A 27026-nucleotide genomic window follows, 5' to 3' on the forward strand; every position below is an offset into this window, starting at 1 on the left:
AACATCCAAGGGGTTGGAGAGCAACATGTTGCTCAAGAGCTACTGGTTGGGGATCACTGGTCTTCATCATACTAAAAGTTAATGTAAGCACTACCACTTTAAGCTTGTCTGTTATGTTCCTATAATAAAGTTTTATTTATTTGCCTGGTCACTGGTTTTCATCAGAACCTGCCTTATTTGTATTCCTCCAGAAGCAATGGTCCTGTTCTTGTTAAGGCCAGGAGAAGCAGCTCCATCTGTGCAACTGTTTCTCTGACTCAGTTCCTTCCCCCTTTTCTTTTTGGGTTTGTACTCAGGCCAATAATATCCCAGCAAACAAAGTGATTCTGTTATGTGAAAATGGTGATTCCATCAAAGCCCTACAGTTGTGAATGTGCTTATTAATGTCTTACACTGCAGCTTGTATAAGTTCTATAAATCACTGTCCTGGATTGTTTGGCAGTCTATGCTGCTCATCCTTTGTTTTGTCATTTGTTCTGCGACACATGGTTCCACACAAAATTCCTGTGTTAAAATGTCTTTTGCCTAGGGAAGAGGAACAAGAGGCTTTGAGTAAAACGTATTACAAATATTTAAATATATTTTTCTTAATTTGTTTGCAAATTTAGTTTTTTGCAGGTATAAGTACTATAGCACAATCCCATAATAAAAAATGATATATTATGTTTCAATGTCACGCTAACTCCTATAACTCCATGATGGCTTATTATTCCACGTGTTGCATATAGCATAAAATAACTACTATAGCTATTGGTTGCTACCAGATTTATTTCTATTATGATAATTTCCAAGGTGAAGACGTCAATATATGTATATATATATCCAGGACGGGAAATGACAGTAATTTGCCTTAAAGGGTATATAAGACCAAAAAATTGTATTGGGGTAAACTTACTTGGTGAACTGAGTAATTTTACAGAAATTAATTTTTTTAGATGTACTATATGTGAGCTTATATTGTTTGCCAAATAAATAGCACTTACAAAGCATTTTGGGCTGTGTATGAAAAGCCTTTTTGACCCATGTTTTGTTGAGAATTGTCCAGTTTTTATCTGGTAGGTCTAAAAATACCTTAAGACAAACACCACATGAGATCATGAATGGGTTTATAGCTGTCACTTTGGTAAGAGCACAGACTGGTGATTTATTGCTTTAAAGGGCACCTACGATAGGTACCAATAGTTTTTTTGCATGAAAATGCCTCTGCACCTGGGCAAAATGTGTGACTTTTATACATTTTTTCTGATAAATTTCTGAACCTAATTCATAAAGATGAATAGTCCCGTTGATTGATGTTCCAAACTGTCGTGGATATGTAATAAATTGCAATCACAGACTTCTGATAGAATTGTGCTCTTTGCACTAGCGATGTGGCCCGATCTGACACAAAAATTTTAAGATTGGGGGGTGGGCATCAACTTGGCCACCTCAGGGCGACACAGGAGCATGAAACTGCCGCTGGTAAATGTATTTTTAGACATCCTATTTATTAATGAAATAAGTTTTTTGTTTAACAGAAATCTGTTGCACGTCAGAGCTGAATAGCTTGAATAAAGGTTCCTAGGTCTAAAATGACAAAAACTAAACAGGGAAAGCCTCAATTTCACACACACAGGCATTTTAATTTGCATTGTTTAATAGAATCACAACAGACATTAAAGGAGAAGGAAGAAGGAGAAGTCTTTTCACAGAAGCCAGAAGAGGATCGCTCCGTAGTGCTCACTAGAATAGCCCGGGCCGGTGCAGTTTTCTGCTGATAGGATCCCCGACCCAGGGTTTCAGGTACGTAAATACATTCACTTGGGGGTGCCTAACATTTGGCACTCCCAAGTGTGAAATGACTTTCCTTCTTCTTTAAAAGGACACCCTCAAATATTTTCTAGTGTAGGGTATTATGCTACATAATAATATATAATATTATATACAAAACTATTATGTGATATATAAAGTAACTGAGTCTGCTAAGCAATATTACTCTGCAAGTCCAGTTGCTCTAGACTTATCACTATTAAATCCTGTCAACTTGCCATGTTGTTACCTTTTTTTCTGAAGCATTTGCAATAGTCCTTTCTTTTCATATATATGCCAATCATGGTTACCAGTAGTGCAAGAATAACTGAAATAATGGTTAAAATACTTCCAGTGTTTATTGGAAATTGATTGATTATTGTATCTGTGGATAGAAGAAATACATGATATAAATTGAATTGTGTTCTAGTGAGTTATATGCTGCATGCACACATTTCAAGATGATAAAAAATCAACTATATGAATGTTAATTACAAATGAAATTGCAGTTGCAGCAAAGATAATGTACTTAAACACACTCCTTGAACTTGCGCATAGTTTACACCAGACTAGATGAATAGTTTTGAGTTGTATTCGATATTGTCTGAATCTTAAAACAGTGGATTTGGTGCAACCAAAGTGCCTATTAATGCAAGAGCATAGCAGTAATGCCAGGGTTCCTAGTGCAGCCTGCATCAATAGGCACTATAGAATCACATGTCATTTTAATATGAGCAGCAAAATGACACAGTTCTCACTCCTAATTATAAGCACAAAAGTTTTCATATTCAATAATTCACAAAACGTAAAAGAGCAATTGCTTACTTTTGAATGCAGATACAATTGCACTGAGCACAAATCTATGCACACGCATAATGACAATGAAATCATGGGGAAAATGTTGCATTGGGGCAAAAAACATGGTGAATTGTGTCTACAATTGCCCTTTCCACACTGTACTTTAATTTATAAATGAGACTTATAGTAATTATTTTTTCTTACAGTTGTTTATACTATATATTTAACAATTTATATGGGATTTCCTCAACCAAACTTTTTAGTGGCTGCAACAAACACACTCATGCTGTGAATCACTGACTGATTTCTCTTGGCCTTGGTTGGGTTGTTTACAGTATAAAAATGTGTTGGCTGTGTAAGGACTGTTCACCTGCGCTTCCTTCCCTGCGGCATCTTCCCCAAAATGGCGGCGCCCAGGGGGAACTACGCGAATGTCGGACACCAGCGCGCCAATCCAGGCACAGCATCATGACGCCGGCATCAACACGCAACTTCATTGCATGACGTCATCACACACGTTTTGGCGCGAAAACTTGCCTATAAAAGGACACCAGAGTTCTGCAGTCATTGCCTGATTATAGGTTCAACTTTGTTGTGTTCCTGGGTGTGTTATATTGCTATTGTGATTCCTGATCTTGACTTCGGCCTGTATCCTGACTAAGAACCTTGCTGCCTGAATTGACCTTTGCATGGATTTGACTACTCTACTTCTTAACCCCTTGTTACCGCAAACTGTGTTTTGGAGTCTACAGCTTCCTCCTTGGTCCGCAACTCCAACCTGAGCCTTTGGGCCCGACAGGCTGATAGTAAGAAGCCATTTGTATATCAAAAACTGTAAGAACATCTCAACATCTTTATTTGTGAAAAAAGATGGCCAGTTCATTCAGGCAACTGAAGAAAGTCCAGATTGGTGCAGATTCACATGACATAGCAGCATAGAAACTCTACTTCTTAACCCCTTGTTACCGCAAACTGTGTTTTGGAGTCTACAGCTTCCTCCTTGGTCCGCAACTCCAACCTGAGCCTTTGGGCCCGACAGGCTGATAGTAAGAAGCCATTTGTATGTCAAAAACTGTAAGAACATCTCAACATCTTTATTTGTGAAAAAAGATGGCCAGTTCATTCAGGCAACTGAAGAAAGTCCAGATTGGTGCAGATTCACATGACATAGCAGCATAGAAACTCAGAATTGATTAATCATCAATGTAGCTTTAGCTTCTAAGAGAGATTTAAAGTAATACTAACACTAAAAGCTACTCTTCAGAATATTAATGTACATAGAAAGCCACCTGTAGGTCATGGCGATAGTTTTTTAACTGGTAGGTTTGGCTTTGTAAGTAATTGTTACTTGAAGTTCCTAATCCTGACTGTTTTGCCAACCTGACTGTCCCTTTTCTAATGCTAACGGACAACTACTGCAGAAATATGGCAGCCCGTCATAGAGCAACACGAGGGATCAGATAGGTAATGTAAAAGCATACTATAAATAGCATTCAAAGACAATGTTATGATAGAGGCTAAAGGCTTAATTTTTTGTGACGGTATCTCTTTAACTTAACTTTTCTCAATTTTGTTTTGATGATTTCTGGTAACGACTAACCTTAGTTAGTGTTGGTTAAAGCACCCTGACCATGTGTGTTGTCTCTGAAAAAATTGCCTAACAAGATCTAAGGGATCTGCACTGGATAATTTGAAATCATTACTGTTATAGGGCTGCCACAGTAAATTCTGAATATTAAATACAGCTTTTTTAGGTTTTAGTTCTCCTGTTGCTCTATTGTGTGGAGCATTATTTAAATTAACACTGCATATCCCTGTGTTGTTAAATACAGGTTCACCAATCTTCTATTAAATGATTGGTAACTTACTATTTCTCTAAAACCTTAATCAAAGTGTAGGGACCCATACGTGTAATGGCCCTTATAGCTTCATTCCCTACCAGTGCCTCCTTTCCTTGTTGCTGGGTTAAAACCCATGTAATATATTATACATTATTTGCATACCTATTATTATTGGCCCTAGTTAGTGACCACTTGCTGCAGGGGGAGGTCCTTCCTCTTTGGCCTGCAGCAGTTGACCTGGGCAATTGTTCCACTGAGCCTGGAGTCAACAAGGCCCCAGAAGTTTTAGGCCTTAAAGGGACAACCCCTTTAGTGAAGCGGGGATACATGACCCCGTTAATGAGGTGAAGCCAGTGTACAGATTAGCCCTTGTAAGAGCACCCTCTAGAGAGAGTGAGTCAGAGAGGCTTAGCTAGTAAGAGCAGCTCAAGCTCCACCAAGGAGGATAGAAGGGAGTAGCTCTCCCCCAGGCTCTGCTTTGCCTGTAGTGAAGGGACCACAGTACTGAAAAGGGAATCAAGCTATGTTCTAACCCTGTTCCACGTCTGCTGTATGGGATCTGGGCCACATGAGGTACTGAAACCTTGGAAGGTGATCCTACAAACTCCCTGTGCTATGCCTACTGTGCTGTCTTTCCATTCTGTGTCTGCTACACTTTGAATGTACCTGGTATTGTACTCTGATCTACCTCAGCTGTGAGTATTATAACCTTGAGGTGCTTTGTATTGAAATAAAGCCTGTTCCATGTTTTTTGCAAAGAACCCCTAGCGTCCAACTCTATTCTTTATATTTTTGGCAGTAGTGAGTTGTACTTCAACAACATCAACACGTGTTCTTTCCATTAGCGAAAGCCCATCCTGGTGAAAGAGGGTCGTGTGTAGCCCATGCTCTATCACACCATTTGTCTATTTCTATTTCAGCCAAATAGGGGTTACAAAAGCATTTCATAAAGTCTATGCTAGAACAAGAATTCTTAAGTAACCAAATGAAAGCAAGCGTAGGATTGGGCAGATGAGGCATGACTGAAGTACTTGGCTAAATCACATATATTGCAAAACTGGACAAACGATCCCGGTTTTGTTTAAAGGGGAAAACAATTCCTAAGCAGTTTGTTGCACAGAGGGTCTCTATAAAAATTATGTGGTCAGACCCTCATTGCACCCCTGTACAACTTTCCTACTATTAGTCGTCCAGTAAAACTTTGGTAACTCAGTGTGTCTGGATTCCACAAATTTAGATAGCTGGGATTTACAGGAAGAAGCTACAAGGAAATGTTATTTCAAGATAAAGTAACATACAAAAACATTGATTATTGATTTATTGCCTCATTTTCACAGATATATTTTATGGTACTCATGCAGTTGATGTCTGAAAGTTTTTTGTCTCTGTGGGATTTGGCTTTCATATGCACTCATAATTTCACTGTAGGTATGATTAAGCAACTATTGCTGGATTTATTTAACAAGTTTCATGTATATGCAACTATGGCATTTTAGGTGTTTCAGAGTCAGTCAGTACCATGCTTGGATGCCTCACGCGTGACCAGAGAAGTTCTCATATACAGCAAAAAATATTTTAAAAAAATACAGCAAAGCACTTGCAGTATCCTACACTCTTCCTTTACAAATCAGTCAAATATTGCCTATTTGTGTTTATTTTTTTTGCAATTTCACAACCGTAAATTTTTCAATGTAATAATCATGCATTTTGTTCTTGAGCTTAAAATAAAACCCTATGATTATTTGTCTAATGCATGATCTCCAGCTCTTTTCCAAATAGAGTTAAATAGAAGAGGATATAAGTAACTTTGTAGTGACTGTAGCCTGCAATTACAACTACTGTGATTGTGTTGAACTACAACCCTCAACTACACCCAGAAGGGGTATGGGGGACCCTGGTGTGGGCTTCACACACCCCAGTCTGACCCTGATCACAACTCTCAATTTTTTTATTTGCGTAAACTGATAACCTCAAATGCCATTATTTATTTAAAAGAATGAAAAATATAATACACACAATATATTTAGATTTGCAACAACAACTATTATATTGAAAACAAAGAAAAACACATTTTGCTGCTAGAAATAAACAATTTGAACAACAAACAATTTATATTTTCTTTATAATTTCCTATCAATGAATGATTGAATCTATCACACTTGTGATGTCTCAAATTTCTCCTACAGCCTAAATAGATTATCAAAAATAACAGAATACTTTATACAGTAAATGAATAAATGATTGCTATAATGCAAGAAGTGACACTGAGCAATCATATTAATCAATGTGCAGTAAGTGTTTGTTTTTTTAATTGTAGTGTAAGGTATGATAACATTGAATAAAAAACATTTATATAAGTAAATCACACACAGAATGGGCCAGTTACTTTCTGTAGCACTGTATTTGGCAAATTGGGAAGGGAAATGGCAGTCCCAATCCCGGCATCTACTCACCCCCTAATTTGCATATTACTAAGGTGTGCCTGTCATTACTGCCTGCTCCTATCACGAGGACAAAGAATTGAATAGAAGGAAGTGTTATATGAGTTCAAAGCCCTTGGGGAACACAAAGAAATTAGTCACATGGCATGATCAGCAACCACAGGTGTCAGTTTCTAATAGAATAGCAATTTGTGATTCCCCACTGCCACCTCAAAATCCAATATGTCTGTAAAATAGTAATGAATTTGAAGTTAATACAAAAGAGAGCATCTACTAAATGTCCAAAAAGGATTAGCAAAGTCTAGTAATCTGTTCACTGTGGGTCAGAACACAAGGGTACTGGGTGAGACATAATGGATTTATGAACTGTGGCCCTGAGAAGTCTAACTGAACCCAAAGGCATTTGAATTATGTGGAGTGATATATGTGCTTTTTTTTTTTTTTTCAAACATGTTTTTATTTATTTATGACATATATAAATTTTCAGTTTGCAGTGATATGAATAGTAAGAGTAAGCATGGTGTAAGTTCAACAATTATCAATAATGAGTTTTCAATAACGTATAAGTACATTACAAAACATACAGCTCATAATATATTAAATAGTATTATGTAGGACTCAATGGATAGATTGCCAGTAGTCTGTTAATCTGATGACTCCTGGGGGGTGCGAAAACCAGTAGTTCTTGTTCACGGTGCCAGTTGTATTGGGATGATTCCACTACAAGTGGGTGTTCTCTAAGGGGCCGATTCACTAAGGGTAGAATTTCGAAGTTAAAAATACTTCGAAATTCGACCCTCGAATTGAAATCCTTCGACTTCGAATATCGAAGTCGAAGGATTTAGCGCTAATCCTGCGATCGATCGATCGAAGGATTTATTCGAACGATTTGAATCCAACGATCGAAGGAAAATCCTTCGATCAAAAAATCACAGGCAAGCCTATGGGGACCTTCCCCATAGGCTAACATTGACTTCGGTAGCTTTTAGCTGCCGAAGTAGGGGGTCGAAGTTTTTTTTAAAGGGGAAGTACTTCGACTATCGAATGGTCGAATAGTCGAACGATTTTTCGTTCGATTCGTTCGATTTCGTTCGAATTCGAACGAATTTAACCAATTCGATGGTCGAAGTACCCAAAAAATACTTCGAAATTCGAAGTTTTTTCATTCGAATCCTTCACTCGAGCTTAGTGAATCGGCCCCTTAGTGTTTCTTCGTCATACCATGTTGTTTGTCTGAACGTGAGACATCTGGTATGTTGTGGGATTGTCATTATATTCAGTATCCAGGTGTTAAAGAATTTTGTTGTGTTGTGTTCTTTTTTGGTTATTGCTTCCAACCAATCGATATGGAATAAGTGGTGTAATTTTTGTTTGACCATCAATATGTATGGGGAGTCCAGATTAAAACCATTGTTGTAATATCGTTTTCGTAGCTGCTGCAGCAAGTCTGCCTATCACGTTTTTCTCTGATTTTAATAGTTGGGTATAATTTGTGGTGCAGCTGAATAATGCCCATTCAATTTGTGATTGGATAGGTTTCCCGACCATCTGTTCGCCATATGTGGCTACTTCTTGCCAAAAAGTTTGTAGTATTGAACATGACCAAAGGTTGTGTATTAAATGTGCTCTTGGTGAGCGGCAGCGTAGGCAGCTATAGAGGAGAGATTTCCCATTTTATGTCTTCTAATTGGAGTAAGGTAAGAGTTATGTAGCATTTGGAGAGCCATCTCTTGATATCTGCTTGCCGGGAGTAGTTTCATTATTTTTATATGGAGCTTTAAAATATCTGATTTTGTTACTCCGGGGATGTTTTTGATCCATTTAAAGGTAGAGTCGTCTTCATCTGCTGAATTTGTTCGTATAGTCTGGTATAATTGTGATGTTGATTGTTTGGTAGTAGCGTTTTTCCATAGTTTGTGTAGTGAGTCATCTTTGTCTTTATCTGATAATTGGGTTATAGTGTGGGTGGCAAAATGGATGAGTTGTAGCCACAGAAATATGTGTGGAGTACTAAACGGGTATTTTTCTGTGAGTTGTGTTTGAGTGAATAGTGAGTAGTCACCGTCTAGTAAATCTTTGAGGGTGTAAAGTCCATTATTACGCCATTGTTACATAGTTAAATTGGGTTGAAAAAAGACAAAGTCCATCAAGTTCAACCCCTCCAAATGAAAACCCAGCATCCATACATACACCCCTCCCTACATTTAATTAAATTCTATCTACCCATACCTATACTAACTATAGAGCTTAGTATCACAATAGCCTTTGATATTATGTCTGTCCAAAAAATCATCCAAGCCATTCTAAGGCATTAACTGAATCAGCCATCACAACATCACCCTGCAGTGCATTCCACAACCTCACTGTCCTGACTGTGAAGAAACCCCTACGTTGCTTCAAATGAAAGTTTTTTTCTTCTAGTCTAAAGGGGTGGCCTCTGGTACGGTGATCCACTTTATGGGTAAAAAGTTATCTATAATGTCCTCTAATGTACTTGTAAAGTGTAATCATGTCCCCTCGCAAGCGCCTTTTTTCCAGAGAAAACAACCCCAACCTTGACAGTCTACCCTCATAATTTAAGTCTTCCGTCCCTCTAACCAATTTAGTTGCACGTCTCTGCACTCTCTCCAGCTCATTTATATCCCTCTTAAGGACTGGAGTCCAAAACTGAACTGCATACTCCAGATGAGGCCTTACCAGGGACCTATAAAGAGGCATAATTATGTTTTCATCCCTTGAGTTAATGCCCTTTTTTATGCAAGACAGAACTTTATTTGCTTTAGTAGCCACAGAATGACACTGCCCTGAATTAGACAACAGAATATAGATTTTTATATAGGTTAAATATATTTAAGCAAAATTTTGGAATTTCAATATACGTCGGAGGTGTGCATGTGATATTCTATCAAAAGCTTTGTCTGCATCTAAGTTTATTAACATGCCGTGGTTTCTTTTTTCTAGGTTACTATAATAGACAGCTGCTATAATTTTCCGGAGTGCTTGAACTGGATGTCTGTTTTTAAGGAAGCCTACTTGATGTTCGGTAAGTATATGGGGTAATATTCTTTGTAGTCTATCTGCCATGATTTTAGTCAGGATTTTTATGTCTTGATTTAAAAGTGATATTGGCCTATATGAGGCTGGGTCGGTCAGGTCTCTATTTTCTTTAGGGATTAATATTATTCTAGCTACATTTGCTTCATGCCACAGAGGTTCACCCTTCAATGTATCATTGTATAGTGTGACTAAAGTTGGTGTTATATCAGTGGACAATTGTTTATAAAATTCCGCGGTTAGACCATCCGGTCCTGGTGACTTCCCATTTTTTAATTGTTTAATTGTGTCTAATATTTCTTTTTCTGTTATAGGTTCGTCCAGAATTTCTTTGTCTTGAACCGTTAATTTAGTCAAGTTCGCTTCTCTAAGGAATTGCAGATATATGTGCTTTTAATGTCTTGTTAACAAAGGCAAAAGGGTTATGTGTTTTATTTAGTTAAGTTTTTCTCTCTTCTTTTTCTTAGGAATTTGTACTTCCGTATATTTATTCTGCCTGAGGTATTTTTAGTACCGAAGGGAAGGGATCTTTTTCTTGTAATACTAATTATACATATACATGTGGGCGGTTAGAAGTAAAGGAAACTTATTTTAAATTAAACTAGTAAAAACACATTTTAATGCAACTTGTATTTATTTATGCTGAACATAAATATAGATCATCTCGTTAAGGAAAAACCCATCGATATACGGTAGATACATTTGGTCTAAGCATGAGCTGTCATTGATGGTAACTATCCACACACATATCATCGAAGTGCCACAAACCATTGTATTGTTTACCACAAGGGAAAACAAAGTTCACTGCGAGGGTGCTAGTATGTTATTACGCATGAAACACTTCAGGAGTATGGGTGAATGGAGGTATTCAGAAAAACCTGTGGTGATTGGGAGTACTAATGTACTTCTAAGTTTACCGCATAACTTATCAAGCAGGAATGTGGAGTTGGTACATTTGTTTATGGTACCTCAACTCCAACTCTGACTCCCAAAAGTGTAAAGTAATTAAAATATGATGTGCTGTTGCTCTGTACTGGTAAAAGTTGCGTGTTTGCTTCAGAAGACTACTATACATAGTTAAATAGTTAAATCGAGTTGAAAAAAGACAGTCCATCAAGTTCAACCCCTCCAAATGAAAACCCAGCATCCATACACACACCCCTCCCTACTTTCACATAAATTCTATATACCCATACCTATACTAACTATAGAGCTTAGTATCACAAAAGCCTTTGATATTATGTTTGTCCAAAAAATCATCCAAGCCATTCTTAAAGGCATTAACTGAATCAGCCATCACAACATCACCCGGCAGTGCATTCCACAACCTCACTGTCCTGACTGTGAAGAACCCCCTACGTTGCTTCAAATGAAAATTCTTTTCTTCTAGTCTAAAGGGGTGGCCTCTGGTACGGTGATCCACTTTATGGGTAAAAAGGTCCCCTGCTATTTGTCTATAATGTCCTCTAATGTACTTGTAAAGTGTAATCATGTCCCCTCGCACGCGCCTTTTTTTCAGAGAAAACAACCCCAACCTTGACAGTCTACCCTCATAATTTAAGTCTTCCGTCCCTCTAACCAATTTAGTTGCACGTCTCTGCACTCTCTCCAGCTCATTTATATCCCTCTTAAGGACTGGAGTCCAAAACTGAACTGCATACTCCAGATGAGGCCTTACCAGGGACCTATAAAGAGGCATAATTATGTTTTCATCCCTTGAGTTAATGCCCTTTTTTATGCAAGACAGAACTTTATTTGCTTTAGTAGCCACAGAATGACACTGCCCAGAGTTAGACAACGTTTTATCTACAAAGATCCCTAGATCCTTCTCATTTAAGGAAACTCCCAACACACTGCCATTTAGGGACAGATTTATCAAGGGTCGAATTTCGAAGTGGAAAATACTTCGAAATTCGACCATCGAATAGAATCCTCCGACAAAAAATCCTCGAAGTTGGAGGATTTTATACAGCCTACGATCGTATTACGATCGTACTTCGAATCGTATCATTTGAACGATTTTCCTTTGAATACAAAAAAAAGAAAAATGCTCTGGCAGGTCCCCATAGGCTAACATAGCACTTTGGCAAGTTTAAGTTGGCGAAGTATTGAAGTCGAAGTTTTTTTTAAAGAGACAGTACTTCGATTATCAAATGGTCGAATAGTCGAATGATTTTTACTTTGAGTCGAAGTAAATTCGAAGTCGTAGGGGCCCATTTACTTAGCTCGAGTGAAGGAATAGAGGAAAAATAGTTCGAATTTTGAATGGTCGAATATGGCTACTTTTGACCATCGAATGGGCTACTTCGAAATTTGACTACGACCTTCGACTTCGAATCAAACGATTCGAACTAAAAATCGTTCGACTATTCGACCATACGATAGTCGAAGTACTGTCTCTTTAAAAAATTCTTTGACCCCCTAGTTCGTTACCTAAAACCTACCGAGGCCAATGTTAGCCTATGCGGAAGGTCCCCATAGGCTTCCTAACAATTTTCTGATCGAAGGAATATCCTTCGATCGATGGATTAAAATCCTTCGAATCGTTCGATAGGAATAGCGGTAAATCCTTCGATATTCGAAGTCGAAGAATTTTACTTTGACGGTCGAATATCGAGGGTTAATTAACCCTCGATATTCGACCCTAGGTAAATGTGCCCCGTAGTATCCTATTCAATGGTCGAAGTATCCAAAAAATTACTTCAAATTTCTAATTTTTTTACTTCGAAAATTCCCTCGAATTCACTTCGACCCTTGATAAATCTGCCTCTTAGTGTGTAACTTATATTAAGTGCATAACCTTGCATTTATCAACATTGAACCTCATTTTCCACTTTGCTGCCCAGTTTCCCAACTTAGACAAATCACTCTGCAAAGTGGCAGCATCCTGCGTGGAACCTATAGTTCTCCAGGTCATTAATAAACAAGTTAAAAAGCAAAGGACCAAGTACAGAGCCCTGCGGTACTCCACTAACAACACTGGTCCAATTAGAAAATGTTCCATTTACCACCACTCTTTGTAGTCTATCTTTTAGGCAGTACAAATACTATGTTCCAGGCCAACATTCCTTAATTTAACCAGTAACCTTTTGTGTGGCACTGTATCAAATGCTTTAGCAAAGTCTAAGTAAATCACATCCACTGCCATCCCAGAATCGAGGTCCCTGCTTACCTTCTCATAAAAATAAATTAATTAATTTAATCTGGTAAGATCTATTACACATAAAACCATGCTGGCCTACATTCATAGTATTATGATTTGCTATGAAGTCCAGTTTCTTATCCTTTACTAACCCTTCAAAAAGTTTTCCTACCACTGACGTCAGACCAACTCGCCTATAGTTTTGAGGCTGAGAACGGGATCCTTTTTTGAATAGAGGCACCACATTAGCAATTCGACAGTCTCTCGGCACTATGCCAGACCTCAATGAATCCTGAAGAATTAAGTAAAGAGGTTTGGCAATCACAGAGCGATGCTCGCTAAGTACCCTGGAATGAATACCATCTGGACCTTTGTTTATCTTAAAGGGATAATGTCATGGGAAAAAAAAAACTTTCAAAATTAATCAGTTAATAGTGCTGCTCCAGCAGAATTCTGCGCGGAAATCCATTTCTCAAAAGAGCAAACAAATTTTTTTTATATTCAATTTTGAAATCTGACATGGGGTTAGACATATTTTCAATTTCCCAGCTGCCCCAAGTCATGTGACTTGTGTTCTGATAAACTTCAATCACTCTTTACTGCTGTACTGCAAGTTAGAGTGATATCACCCCCCTTCCTTTTCCCCCCCAGCAGCCAAATAAAAGAACAATGGGAAGGTAACCAGATAGCAGCTCCCTAACATAAGAGAACAGCTGCCTGGTAGATCTAAGAACAGCACTCAATAGTAAAAACCCATGTCCCACTGAGACTCCTTCAGTTACATTGAGAAGGAAAAACAGCAGCCTGCCAGAAAGCATTTCTCTCCTAAAGTGCAAGCACAAGTCACATGACCAGAGGCAGCTGGGAAATTGACAAAATGTCTAGCCCCATGTCAGATTTAAAAATTGAATATAAAAAAATCTGTTTGCTCTTTTGAGAAATGGATTTCAGTGCAGAATTCTCCTGGAGTAGCACTATTAACTGATGCATTTTGAAAAAAACATGTTTTCCGATGACAGGATCCCTTTAATATGTTCTAGTCTCTTTTGAATTTCCTCATGTGTGAACCATGCATCATTAGTTGTATTACTAGAATTGGGACTATTAAGAAGGAAACTGGTTCATTAACTGGTTCCACATTTGTGTAGACAGACGAAAAATCTCAGACAGACGAAAAAGTTCAGAATCTGCTCTTTTATTTTGTTTTCATCAACTAGCTGATCCCCCTCTGATATTAAAGGTCCCACCCATTCCTGCTTCATTTTTTACTATTAACATATTTAAAAAATAATTTTGGATTATTTTTACTGCTTGCTGCAATATCCTTTTCCATATCCATTTTAGCTTGCCTTATAGCTTCTTTGCATGATTTATTGGCCTCCTTGTACCTTATAAAATTAGTCAGCTGTCCCAGCTATCGTGAAAGCCTTCAAAGCATGTCTCAACACCAACACTTCTCTTGAACCAAATAGGTTTTGCTTTGTAACGACGTTCCTTGCTTACATGGGGAATATACTGACATGTTTATTTATTAAGCAGCATTTTAAAGACTTCCCATTTTTGTTCTGTGTTTAACCCTGTGAAAAGCATTTCCCACTTAATATGATGCCCTTATACTGTCAAAGTTTGCGCGTCTGAAATTTAGCCATGGGGGCAGCCATTCAAGCTGCTGGAAAATGGAGAAAGGCACAGGTTACATAGCAGATAACAGATAAAACACCATTGTATTGTACAGAGCATACCTTATGTACTATGTGCCTTTTCTCCTTTCTTCCAGCAGCTTGAATGGCTGCCCCCATGGCTACACAGCATCTTGTTTAGATAAACTATACTAGTCATTCTGAAGCAAACACACCAGTGCATGCTAACAGTATATTATATGTTAGGTACTTTAAAACACTCATTTGTTGGTGTTACTGTTCCTAATGTAATTTTCATGTTGATTGAAAGAAGAACACACAAGGCATTTTATCACTGTCAAAGTTTAAAAATATAAACAATATCCTTTGTTATTAAAAAAAAAATCAAAGTTAAACTACATCAACCAAACACAATTGGAAAACCTAAAACAACTTAAATATTTATTGAACCTGGCATATAGCTATAGAATAGCTGTTAAATACAATCCAAAATTAACTAAAGTATTGTTTTTAGAAACAGAATTGCTTCTGCCATACCCTCCTTCATAGAAGCTCTTAAATCTGATTTGATTATTTTCAGTGCTTCTATTTAAACTTTAAAATTTTTGGCAACTGACTTCAGATTCCCAAAATTGCTTCTGACTCCACAACTCTGTTATCAGGAAACAAGCATTACTACAGTCTGTTTGAAAAATGAATAAAAGTAATATAAATAGTTTGACTAAGATAGTAGAGATAATTGAACTAAGTTATTGTACCTATAATCATTCCCCCGGTATTATGTTTCTATGTCATAGAAATCTTTTACAATTGCATTTTACAAAAAAAATGCGATGTCTGATATCTATTTGAACTTTTACAGAAGGGACTATCAAAAGCCAATCTACAAGTACATAGTCTGGGAGTAGCAAGGAGAGAACGTAGACTCAGCAACTTCTGAGTAGTTAAAACACCCAATATTTATTCTGACCACTGATTAAAATCAACTTACATTAAATACTAAGTGAAATCAAGTAACGTCAGAGTTAAACATCTGTCACAAGGCAAGATACCCAGACTAATAATATCAGAATTCTCAAATGACGTTGGCAAAGAGACAGTGGTATTCACTTCCAGGAAGAGGAGGGAACTAAAAAAAGCTAGGGACTTCAGCGTTATGTGTTCCATTAAATGTCTAACTTGCACAAGTTTACTATATTCACTATATTCTTTTCAATAAATTGGCAATCTGGAGAGGTTTTAGGAAGAACACTGTTCTCTTTAGGATACTATGGGTAGCACTTTGATGTAGTTGTTAGCATCACTGCCTTGACTTGCTGGGGTTCTAAGGTTGACTTGAGCCAAGACACTTTCTGAAAGACATTTAATGTTTTACATTGCTTTCCTCTGGGTACTCCAGTTTCCTCCCACATGCCAAAAACAAACAAGCAGGTTAAAGTAGCTCCTGATATACAGTAATTGACAATAGTGTATGTGATTGGGACCTAAGATCATAAACTCTGAAATATGTATAATCACTGTATAATTCTGCTGAATATGTTGGAGCAATATTGGTAAAGAATAATAATAATGCTGCTGGACACTATACATCAGCCATAATCCATTACCTTATGAGAATTCTATACTTTTTGCTACCTTATTACACAACTGACTATTTCCAGTAATTAAATTCATTATGTGGAGCAGAAGTGGTTCATAGATAAACTCTACAGCAAATTACAGTTTTGCTACCACAGCACCTAGCACTCTAGTAGAAGTTTAATATGTATAGAGCTATTTAATATTGCGAACATTCTATCCATCTAATCCTGTCCATTTTGAGGTCCTCATTTAAGGGTAGGTTTGCCTAAATTATCATATTTTGGTGTATGGTGTTTGATTGGGGGAGGGGGATAATTTATTGTTTAGATAGTTGTTTCCTTGGAAACACCTATTCATACTAACATAAAAAAGTCCCAATGCTTCTTTCATATTTGGCTCATTTCTGTGGATTCAGAGTAAAAGGTTGGTAAACATTTGCTCCATACGTAATGCGTGCCTAACTTATGCCTAATGCCAATGTGAATGTTGCACCTAAAATATGTGATATAGGCTCTAGTCTCAAGCAAAGCGCATTGACAAGTAAATCATACATTCTGTCTGTAAGAATCATTTAGAACACCAAGTTCAGTGTGTAAAGTGCAATTATCCAGGTTTTTAGTCACAATGCAGTGTTTTCTTCCCCTGTAATTCAAGCATTTTGACTAATAAGGCTCAAGTGCAGCAAAAATTTTCAGACTCTACACTGTCATTTCCATTACTTCCATTAAAATAATATCCACCAGTGATTATTTAGGCATAAATATGCTGCACCCATTGACAGCCCACGGAGGGAATCCTGAATTATCACCAGCTTGAAGGTGGTAGTAGCTCCAGGGTGCCGTGCGTCAATGGGTGCATTTGTGCATCCTACATAAGAGGAGACAAGACAGTCGTGTTTAGTAGCAAGTCCTTTTATTGAATGGAATCAACGTGCAAAAGCTGCATCCATATTTGCATGACTGCAATTGCTGTCATAAATAAGTCCTTGTATTGTCTAAATGATCTCACAAAAAAAAAATCTTTGTATATGTTCCTGGTGTTTGCTTGGGTTTTTTCCACATACAACAATTACTAAAAACATTCAGATAGATTAATCCTCATTTTAAAAATTGACCATAATGTATATGAATGTGATAGGGACATACAACCATACAAAATAAAAGACAATACATTTGTCCAGTTCAGCAACCCTTAGCAGCCAGTAAGCTGTTTGATTTTACACAGGTGACCAGTACATGCACAACAAGACTGAAACAGGCTGTCTGCAAGTTTGGATATACAGTATGGCTCTGAACCATTAGGCTGTATCTGTGCTATAAACCAGCGGTTCTGGATGCAGAGTTGGCCATAGGGACATAAAAGAGTGATTTGCATGTCTCTGCCCATGATGCCTTATGGGAGAATTAAAACTTGTATTTTGGTATCTAAGCAGTGCTGTGTGTATGGCACGAGACTTCTGATTTCAGAAGGCTTCCCTTTGCATGCAAAATGCTAGTGAAGGGCTTTTTGACTCCTTTTAGCCCTTCTTACCCTAACCAGGTTCGGTCTCCAATTTCGCAGGATATTAAGAGAAAGTTTTGAGGGGATTTTCCCTCTGGACCATACGTGCTATTAGATTTACATTTATGGATCATTTGCAATGTTTTGACTGTAACCCATACAAACCATTTAAGCATAGCTGAACACACAAGCTTTAGCTCATTTGTTTATGGCTGCATCTGGGAATTACCAATGTTTTCATCAACTGGAGTTAAGTTTCAGTTAATAACAATCTTAGCCTTGATCAATCCTGCCAACTCACACCACATTTCAATAACAGGCTTGCTAATAAAAACCCCTACCTTTGGTAAATGCCCCTAACTCTTTACTTACCCCTCTGTGCAGATTCAGGGCATCAGTGTTCACGGGTGCCATCTTCTTCTCTTCGGTAAGCTTCGGGTCTTCTTCCGCCGTGGTGTCAATTTCCATGTCTTTCGGCGCATGCACAGTTGTCGCGAAACAGAAGATTGCTGCAACTGCGCATGCGCAGCTACACCGCTCTATTCCCGAAGCTTTCTGAAGAGAAGAAGATGGCGCCTGTGAACTCAGATGCCCTGAATCTGCACCGAGGGCTAAGTGAAGCGTTAGGGGCATTTACCAATGGTACCACCTAGGCTGGGGGGAGAAGGTTGGGGGGTCTATGTAGGGATGGGGATTTTATTAGCAAGGGTTACTTCTTTAAAAAGGGGCAGAATGTTCTCAGTTTTGTCCAACACCAGCAAATGAGTGCAACAGAAAGGTTGTAACACTGCAATGCAATCATTACTATGGGGATTATATTTTCTACAAGATCTGTACCAAAAATTACCTTGATCTACTTTCATGTGTATGAAGGAAGCTTGTGTTTTTTCATTCAGCTCTTTGTTCCAAAACACGCACGTATAATTTTGTGTGATCTCCGGCCTGATCCTGATGGTACTTGTTAAGTTGTACACTCCATCAGGTGTCAGAAAATGAGAAGTGTTTGAAGGCAAACTCACATTGCCATCGTTATTCTGCCAAGATACCTCTGCAATGGGAAATCCCAATGACTGGCATGTCAAAAACTTTTCATTCTCATATATGTTAATATGTATTTTTTTGTATGATGCTGCAATAAAAAAAATGCAAAAATTAAAAATGATTCCAACACTCCTTATGACCCACTTAAATTCATAATATTATTGTGTTAACAGTATATAAAATTACTAAATAAAATCTTTCACATATTCATAAATATAACCATTTTTTTGCTGCAGCTACTTACTCCTTTTACATGTATATATAAATAATAATTATACTATAAATAATGTATTATATTAATATTCAATATATTTTCATTTAAATGGTAAGCACTGTACATATACCAATTCGCTTATAATAGTTATGTCAGTAAAAATGTTCCTTTTTTTCTCTTTTATGTTAGTGAAATCATGGACACCCAATTATACAGATTGAGTTTTAATGGCTAATTGAAACATGTTTTTATAGATTTACCACAGGTTCAAATTTCAGTTGAATTGTGAATCAAATAGATCACATTTTTACAAGTTGTATTAAATTTTTTTTTTTTAAAGCAGGTATGGGGCAGATTTATCACTACTTGCATTTAGTACATAAAATTGTGGTTTTAATTGCACTGATTTATAACCCATTCTGGGTTAAGGTATAGGTATTTTGACACACTGGCTGCTACATACAGAGTGCAGAGACGTGCAACTAAACTGGTTAGTGGGATGGAAGACTTAAATTATGAGGGTAGACTGTCAAGGTTGGGGTTGTTTTCTCTGGAAAAAAGGCGCTTGCGAGGGGACATGATTACACTTTACAAGTACATTAGAGGACATTATAGACAAATAGCAGGGGACCTTTTTACCCATAAAGTGGATCACCGTACCAGAGGCCACCCCTTTAGACTAGAAGAAAAGAACTTTCATTTGAAGCAACGTAGGGGGTTCTTCACAGTCAGGACAGTGAGGTTGTGGAATGCATTGCCGGGTGATGTTGTGATGGCTGATCAGTTAATGCCTTAGATGATTTTTTTGGACAGACATAATATCAACGGCTATTGTGATACTAAGCTCTATAGTTAGTATAGGTATGGGTATATAGAATTTAATTAAAAGTAGGGAGGGGTGTGTGTATGGATGCTGGGTTTTCATTTGGAGGGGTTGAACTTGATGGACTTTGTCTTTTTTCAACCCAATTTAACTATGTAACTATGTAACATGCAATTTGTGGGAGAAATTAGCAATGGTAAGCAGATAAGCATAGGATCAGGAGCATAAAGACATCTATATGATATGGTAAAATATTTATTTATATATTTATATATACTGACCTTTCACTTTCAGGCTTATGGTCTTATAGTCTGACCCATCAAGTTGTAAAACGCAGCGGTATTTGCCTGAATCGGTTATCTTTAAGTTTGTAATCTCCAGAACAGCTCTACCGTTATTCAGTTCTTCCATCAGCAATGTTGTTCGCCCTTTGAAGGAGTCCGGCTGTCTTTTTAAATCCAACTGGCCTTCATTAAGTATTAATACATCCTGGCTTTTATCTTGAAAAGAGTCAATGTGCTCCCAAGATACCTTTAATTTTTTGGAAATATGTACATTTTCTTCAACTGGGAAACTGCAGATCAGTTGCACTGTATCTCCATATTCAGCCGTGTATGTAGATCTGGGAGCTGTTACTACAAATAAAGCTGGTTAAAGAAACACAACAGCAGTTATTAGACCAGAATTCACAGTTTTTATTAATCATTAAATATCTAAAATGTTATATACGTATATTCTCTTTTTTACCCTTTCCTAAGGGTAATAGTAATGTTCCACTATTTCTCATATGGTTTTAATGTTACAAACACCTTTCTCATATGAAGAGAATATAAAATCAGCCTGCCTACATTAACAAACTACAAGGGTGGCTTATAGATTGACTTTTTAGAGAGCCTGCCCCGGGCTTCTATGAAGACAGAGGCTGCATTGTTGTATACTGTCAACACAGAGCAAAATATTTAATTTATCTAATCCAGACAGCAGGGTCAGGTTTTGCTGGTAGGTTGCAGAAAGATACATGGGTATGAAAATGTGCATACCCTTGACTAGATAACATTTTTTACATGCTCTCTTGTCTGCACTATAAAATCATATACTAAATAAAAACATTAAATGATATACCATTAAATGACATGGTGACTCCAAGAATCAGATAGCACTGTAACTCCCAGAAATCCTAGCAAAGCACAGTTCTCTGTCCACCAGCATACAATACCTCCAGGACCCCCAGCAAACCCTAAAATGACATTTTAACTCTCACATAAGTCATTTTAGGTGGAGACATGCAAACCACTCTTTTATGTCCCAGTGGCCTATACTGCCTTATGTGAGAGTTAAAATCTCATTTTTGGTATGAAGGCAGTACTATGTGTATAGCATCAGGCATGTAAATACTTTCTGTTTTCAGAAGGCTTAACACTGCATGTCTTGCATGTGAAGGACTTTTTGGCTTCTTTTAGTCCATCTCACTCTAACTAGGTTGGTTTCTCTGATTGTCTAGCAGAGAACTGTGCACATTGTATTCACTGAAACATTTGCTGCAGGAAACATATCAGTACCCATAAATCAGGAAGGAACTCTGCTCAATACCCTATACAATGAAAATGATACCAAAAATGTAACAAGTTCACATACCTAATACTGAATGCCAATCAGGTATCATTAGTAGTATACACAGTAGGCATGGTATCTTCAATTTCATCTAAAATAATATACAGAGATCAAGCATTATAACCAATATACAAATGGAAAAGTTTGCCCCCAACTCTACAAATCATATTAGCAGCTACAATTAGGGAACAATAACCAGGAACTGCAGGTCTATTTTGCCTCAGCTCAAATTTTGATGACTCCGCAATAAGAAATGTGCTACATGGGAATGTGGCAAGGCAGAAAACATTGCTCACAAAAAAATGAAATGAAAGCTCATATACAGAAAAAACACCCGTATGACTTTCAAGATTCCAGGAAAAATATTCTGTAGATTGATGAATCAAAAGTAGACTATTCACCTTCTGTGAATCAACTCCACTAGGGACACCAAACAAATTGAAGTGTTGAATGGGCAAAATGAAGCATAGTCAAAAACGGCCCAAGGTCAAAATATGCAGCCAAATTTTGTATCCAAAGTCGAGGTAATGGTCAAGGCAGGCCATTATCAAAGAAGTGAAATGAAACAGCATTTTAAAAAGGTGTCTTGACACTAAGGGCACTCGGATCCCTACGGTTTTCCGAAGTTGCCCGACGAAGAGCTGATTTGCCTCTGGGCGACTAATCTCTCCCAGTAGCCTTGTGTGCCACTGCCCTAAGGAAGTATCGTCATGTAGCTTGCTATCAGGAGTGCAGAAAATAAGAATTGCCCGTTTGCTATACAGAAACTGTATACCAAAGTGCCTTACGGTAGGGACAGACAGGCAGATTTGAGGAGATTTAGTCGCCTGGTGCGCAATTTTGGAAATCGAAGCGCCGCGAGTGCATTGTGCTGGCATTTTCTCATTCAAGCAGGTGGAAGGCAGGAAGAAGGCAGTTCTAAATCTCCCTGAATCTGTCTGTCTGCCCTTAGCCTTACTGTTGTAAACAAAAGAATGTCCACAACAAAAACTGATAACGTGGGTCACAAGCTGCAAAGTTATTTTGCAATGTGTAACCAGACGCTTATCATGAGGTTTTGGTTTCAAGCCACGCCTAAAAGATTAAAGGGTTTGTTCATCTTTAATCACATTTTGAGTTCATTTGTTTTCAGATTAAAGACTTTTTTCAAATGTATATTATTTTCTTTGGTCTGTGCTGGAATTAGCCAGAAAATCTGAATATTGTGGGCTTTTCAGACAAAAATCCGAAAAATTCAGACTTTTCAGGAAAAAGTCAGAAAAAAAATGTACAATTCGAGTTTTGGCTTGATTTTTCGTGTTTGTCCCCAATCCAATAAAATTTGGATTTTTTAATAATAAATAATGTCGAATTGTGGATTCTAGTTTGGTCGGACATTTCATTAAAATAGTCAGATAAATTAGGACTTTGATAAATAAGGCCCTTAAGGTTCCTGTCTCTGTTTCAATCCAGCAGCTCAGTAATCCAAATTCAGAACTGTTACAATGTGCTACATTAGTTGATACATTTCTCAGCAGCATCTGTATTAGTATTAGCAACTATTGTATCAATTCCAACAGCTGCCTGTAATGAAACTCAGGGATTCTGCTCCGCAGGGACAAAGATAAGAAATGTATCAATTTAGAACAGTTTACAACTCCAGTGACCCGCCTCCCAGAGCTGCTTTAGAAAGACATAAAAACTTTAAACTTAAATATTAAAAAAAATAGTCATAAATAGGTCATTTTTAAAAGTCTTTGTCTGGTAAACTATTTTAAAACAACTGAATTGAAAAAGTGTTGGAAGAGCAACCCCTTCAAAATAAACTACAGTTGTGTATAAAAATAACATCTAAATTTTGATCACACTGTCTTTTTAGCTCAACATTGCCACAAACGCACAGGACAATATATAACACATGGACACTGTCGCAATGGAAAGAAAGTGAACACATAATAAAAATTACCTTTTGTTCTTTCATAAATAACATGTTGTTGACTCTGTTTTGGAATGTTATTGTGTCTCCTTATATGACTCTTTGACAATATATATTATCTTTGACAATATGCCCATCTTCCTTGTTTGATTTCCTGTACAGCACACTATAAGAGACACAGAGACAGAGCAGAAGTTACAGAGTCAGAAAAGTTATAGCTATGGAAAGAACTGCCTAGAGCTGTGCTGTCCACCTTCTGTGGTATTGAGGGATGGAAATCTTCTGGTCTAAATGGAGTAGGACCAATAATGTAATCCAGTGTTGACCACTACCCTTTTTTTTAAACCACACCCAAGTTATCACAAGAAATGTCAAGACGATACCCACATTAATGGTGGTAGCAGTTTCAGTCTGGGTCTGGACAGTACAGGGTTTTATGGGTGTGAAACATAGAGGTGTGAACAATACTGTCTAAATTTGAGGGGCCAGTAAATCTCTGTAGTGATATCATTTAAATCTTACACAAGGTAAAATGTCATAGATACCAAACTTTCATGTGGGGGGTCTGCATCCGGCCCGTGGGCCGCCAGTTGGACAGCACTGGCCTAGAGTATAATAGTTTAGTAATTCAAATCTTAACAATGAATTTACAACAACTGTACGTCAGCTTTACAATTTGCATTTTTTTTTAAAATGAATTCTATTTAGCAACAAAAACTGCAGAAAACTACAGCTGGTTGTATCCCTCTGTTTCCATGATCTCAATAAATAAATGAAAAGTTCACCTAATACTTAGCTAAGAGCTGCAGGCCACAACAGAATGGAAATCAAGTAAAAAAAAAACATCCAGAAAGTGAAAGTAAAAGAATTTTCTGGAGGAGAGATTTTGTAAATAAGCTGTGAAAGCCAAGTTCGTGTTTTCTTTATTTACCAGGAAGAGTTTTGCAACCACTGCAGGGATTTTTCATAAGGGACTTTCAGATCAAAACTCTTAAAGAGTCACTGTCATCCAATAATGATTTTTTTTTTTCAAATATCCATGCATATTTAAACACAGCATACTGGTCTTGGTCATTTCTCTGTTACCTAGGATATTACTTTTTTAATATAATGAGATATTTCCTAACTATCGTAGCTTGGTTGTCTCTTCTTTACTTTGTCTTTTTAATTCAGTAAACCTGCAATTAAGGACTCTCATAATAGGCCACACACAGGGTTGCTATCAGAAACCATTCCATTCCATTGCACCCCATTACATTAGTTTTAAGGCCCCAGCAAGAATTTTTAATTTTTTTCCCTGTACTTGTACCCTCAAAACCAATTACAATACAATCTGCAAAGCCAACTAGATTACTTCCAAATAACAGTTAATGCAAGTCCCCCTTCACATAGGATGTTTTTGCAAAATCCAGTCTAGTCCATTTATATGCAATGGGGTGACATGGGCCTATAAGCAAGTCCAAGTATGAGTTCCAGATACAGCCAGCCATGGAGCAAAGTTTATTTCACACATGGAAATATGTCCTTATTAATTTCTGTTGAATCACCTAAAAACTTCAAAGAGATCAATTTATGCAGCCATATGTATCAGAAACTATGCAAGTAGAAAACTGGTGGTAACATTTTCAGAATTAGAGAAAATCAGACTTCTCATCCACCAGTGTGCATTCCTCCAGATTCTTAGGGGCAAATTTATCTACGCATTGCAACACTTTGCAAGGCGTAGATTCGCCAGGGCAACGCTAATCCACGAAAACCTGAAGTTGCGTCCAGGGCGCCGCCCACTTGCGAAGTTGTGCTAGTGTTACTGCGGCAAGAGGTAACGTTCAGTAAGATCCGCATCTTAGTGAATTTGCGTAGCTACATCCATTCACCAGAATGAAAATTCGCATGACATTAGAGTTCGAAGTAGCACTACAGTCTATCTCCTTCGCTAGCGTAAATCAGTGAAGTCCCGAACTGACATCACGCTGGCGAATTTTCACCAGCGTTAGTCACTTCGCCCTTTAGTAAATTTGCCCCATAGACTATCCAAATCTTGTGAAACAGTTCAGGGAAAGACAACAAGAAAAATGATATATAGTGTAGTATTTTTTATCCTTTTGCAACACCCTTCTGTGCTCCACTTTGTTTAATTGCTCACACATGAAACCCACTCCTATATTCACCAGTAATCTTTTACTACAACTGTGAATTGGGATGCATGCTGCGTCTGCATCCGACAGTTGTGTCGCATCAACAATTCAACACAATCCGACAATAGCATTACTTACCTTATTTCCGTTGCATCCAACGTGACGCCTACGTTTTTGCGCAGTGCGTTGGAATCGTCCGTGGAGTCCTGCTCTTAACCTTGCTCAAAGTGCTTATACACCAGGCAAAGGTGGATACTCATATAGCTGTATATTTTTCAATTGATGTATCTCCTCCAGGTTTTCTGATTCTTCAAGCACTTGCATTCTTACTGGTATAGCTGGACAGCTTATCTGCCTCTTCAGGCTGCCTGAAAAGGCAGATTGAATGGGGTTCATGTGAGAGCAATTAAACAAAGTGGAGCACAGAAGAGTGTTGCAAAATAATAAAAAATACTACACTACATATATCATTTTCCTTGCTGTCTTTCCCTGAACTTCTTAAGAAGCGCTGTTTCACAGTATTTGGATAGTCTTTGAATCGTACCAGTTTTAGAATGAAAAGAAACGGCTAAAGGATTGAACTTCTGGGACCCTTTTGAAAAACTTTTTTTTAACTTCTCCAGATGTAACAACATAGCATGCCAAGACCATAATTACTGCTACTATGATATCTAACATCTATCATCATTCACTGCTCCAGAGGAGTATACAATGTCTCTGTCACATACATTATGGTCCAAACTACTTAAGATGCCTGTATGTATTTGGAGAAAACCGACAAATGCTTTGCAGATGGTGCCCTGGCTGCAATCAAACCCAGGACCCTAAAACTGTAGGACAGCAGTGCTAACCATTGCTCCACATTAAATATGCATTCATCTGATATCATGTGTCTGTTTACTCACTAGACAGCAGAAATTGTAGAGTTAAATAGTCTCAGCAAGTTACTCACCTCCTGCATATCGCTGTGGAGTTGCTTATTAAATTTGTTCTTTACGTGCAAGTTTCAATCCTTCAGTTTAAATATCATAGGAAATGCTTGAGTTCCAGGGAAAAGCTTGCCACTTAACCTTCAGAATATCTGATGCCGTTGGAAAGAAATAACAGGATGTACTGTGAGCAATTGCATAAACTCACAGCATGACTGGGATGCTGCCGATCCTTACATTGTTAATATGAACTAGAATAGGGAGTTTCCTGATCACATAGTTTACAGTTAATGCTGTTCCTGAAAAAAGCAGATGCAAAGTCATAACTTTATAACTAAACAACCCTGTTTCAAAACTATATGCACTAGCATTTTTACTTGAATTACTGAGACAGGGAATTAGACTTTTTTGAAATTGGCTTCAGGTGTGCACCCACAACCATTCTTTTTTGTATTTGTATTTGCTGGGAGCTTTGGCTAAGCTCCATGTGGTTTGTTGCACCCTCATACCCACCCTTTTAGATTTTTGGTCGTCCTATTGTCCCTTTAACATTGTGCTTTGGTTTGTGCAATC

General features: G+C 37.6%; 1 protein-coding gene across 3 annotated transcripts; it reads right to left on the reverse strand.

Annotated features, from left to right (window-relative positions):
- pdcd1lg2.L (programmed cell death 1 ligand 2 L homeolog) lies at window positions 1-27026 on the reverse strand. Of its 3 annotated transcripts, none has more exons than XM_018258255.2 (8): window positions 26967-27026; window positions 26477-26752; window positions 23420-23555; window positions 21499-21565; window positions 20145-20510; window positions 18633-18914; window positions 2039-2173; window positions 1-525 (listed from the first exon to the last, which is right to left on the reverse strand). In XM_018258255.2, exons 3-8 carry the CDS (start codon window positions 23441-23443, stop codon window positions 419-421), a joined length of 981 nt encoding a protein of 326 aa, XP_018113744.1. In that variant the 5' UTR covers window positions 23444-23555; window positions 26477-26752; window positions 26967-27026; the 3' UTR covers window positions 1-418. The 3 variants fall into 3 exon arrangements, with proteins under 3 accessions (XP_018113744.1, XP_041419989.1, XP_041419988.1); XM_041564055.1 differs by lacking the exon at window positions 26967-27026 and adding an exon at window positions 25663-25892 and having other exon boundaries at window positions 26477-26889; XM_041564054.1 differs by lacking the exon at window positions 26967-27026 and having other exon boundaries at window positions 26477-26889.

This window comes from Xenopus laevis, chromosome 1L (genome assembly GCF_017654675.1).
Source record: "Xenopus laevis strain J_2021 chromosome 1L, Xenopus_laevis_v10.1, whole genome shotgun sequence".
Classification (NCBI taxonomy): Eukaryota; Metazoa; Chordata; class Amphibia; order Anura; family Pipidae; genus Xenopus; species Xenopus laevis.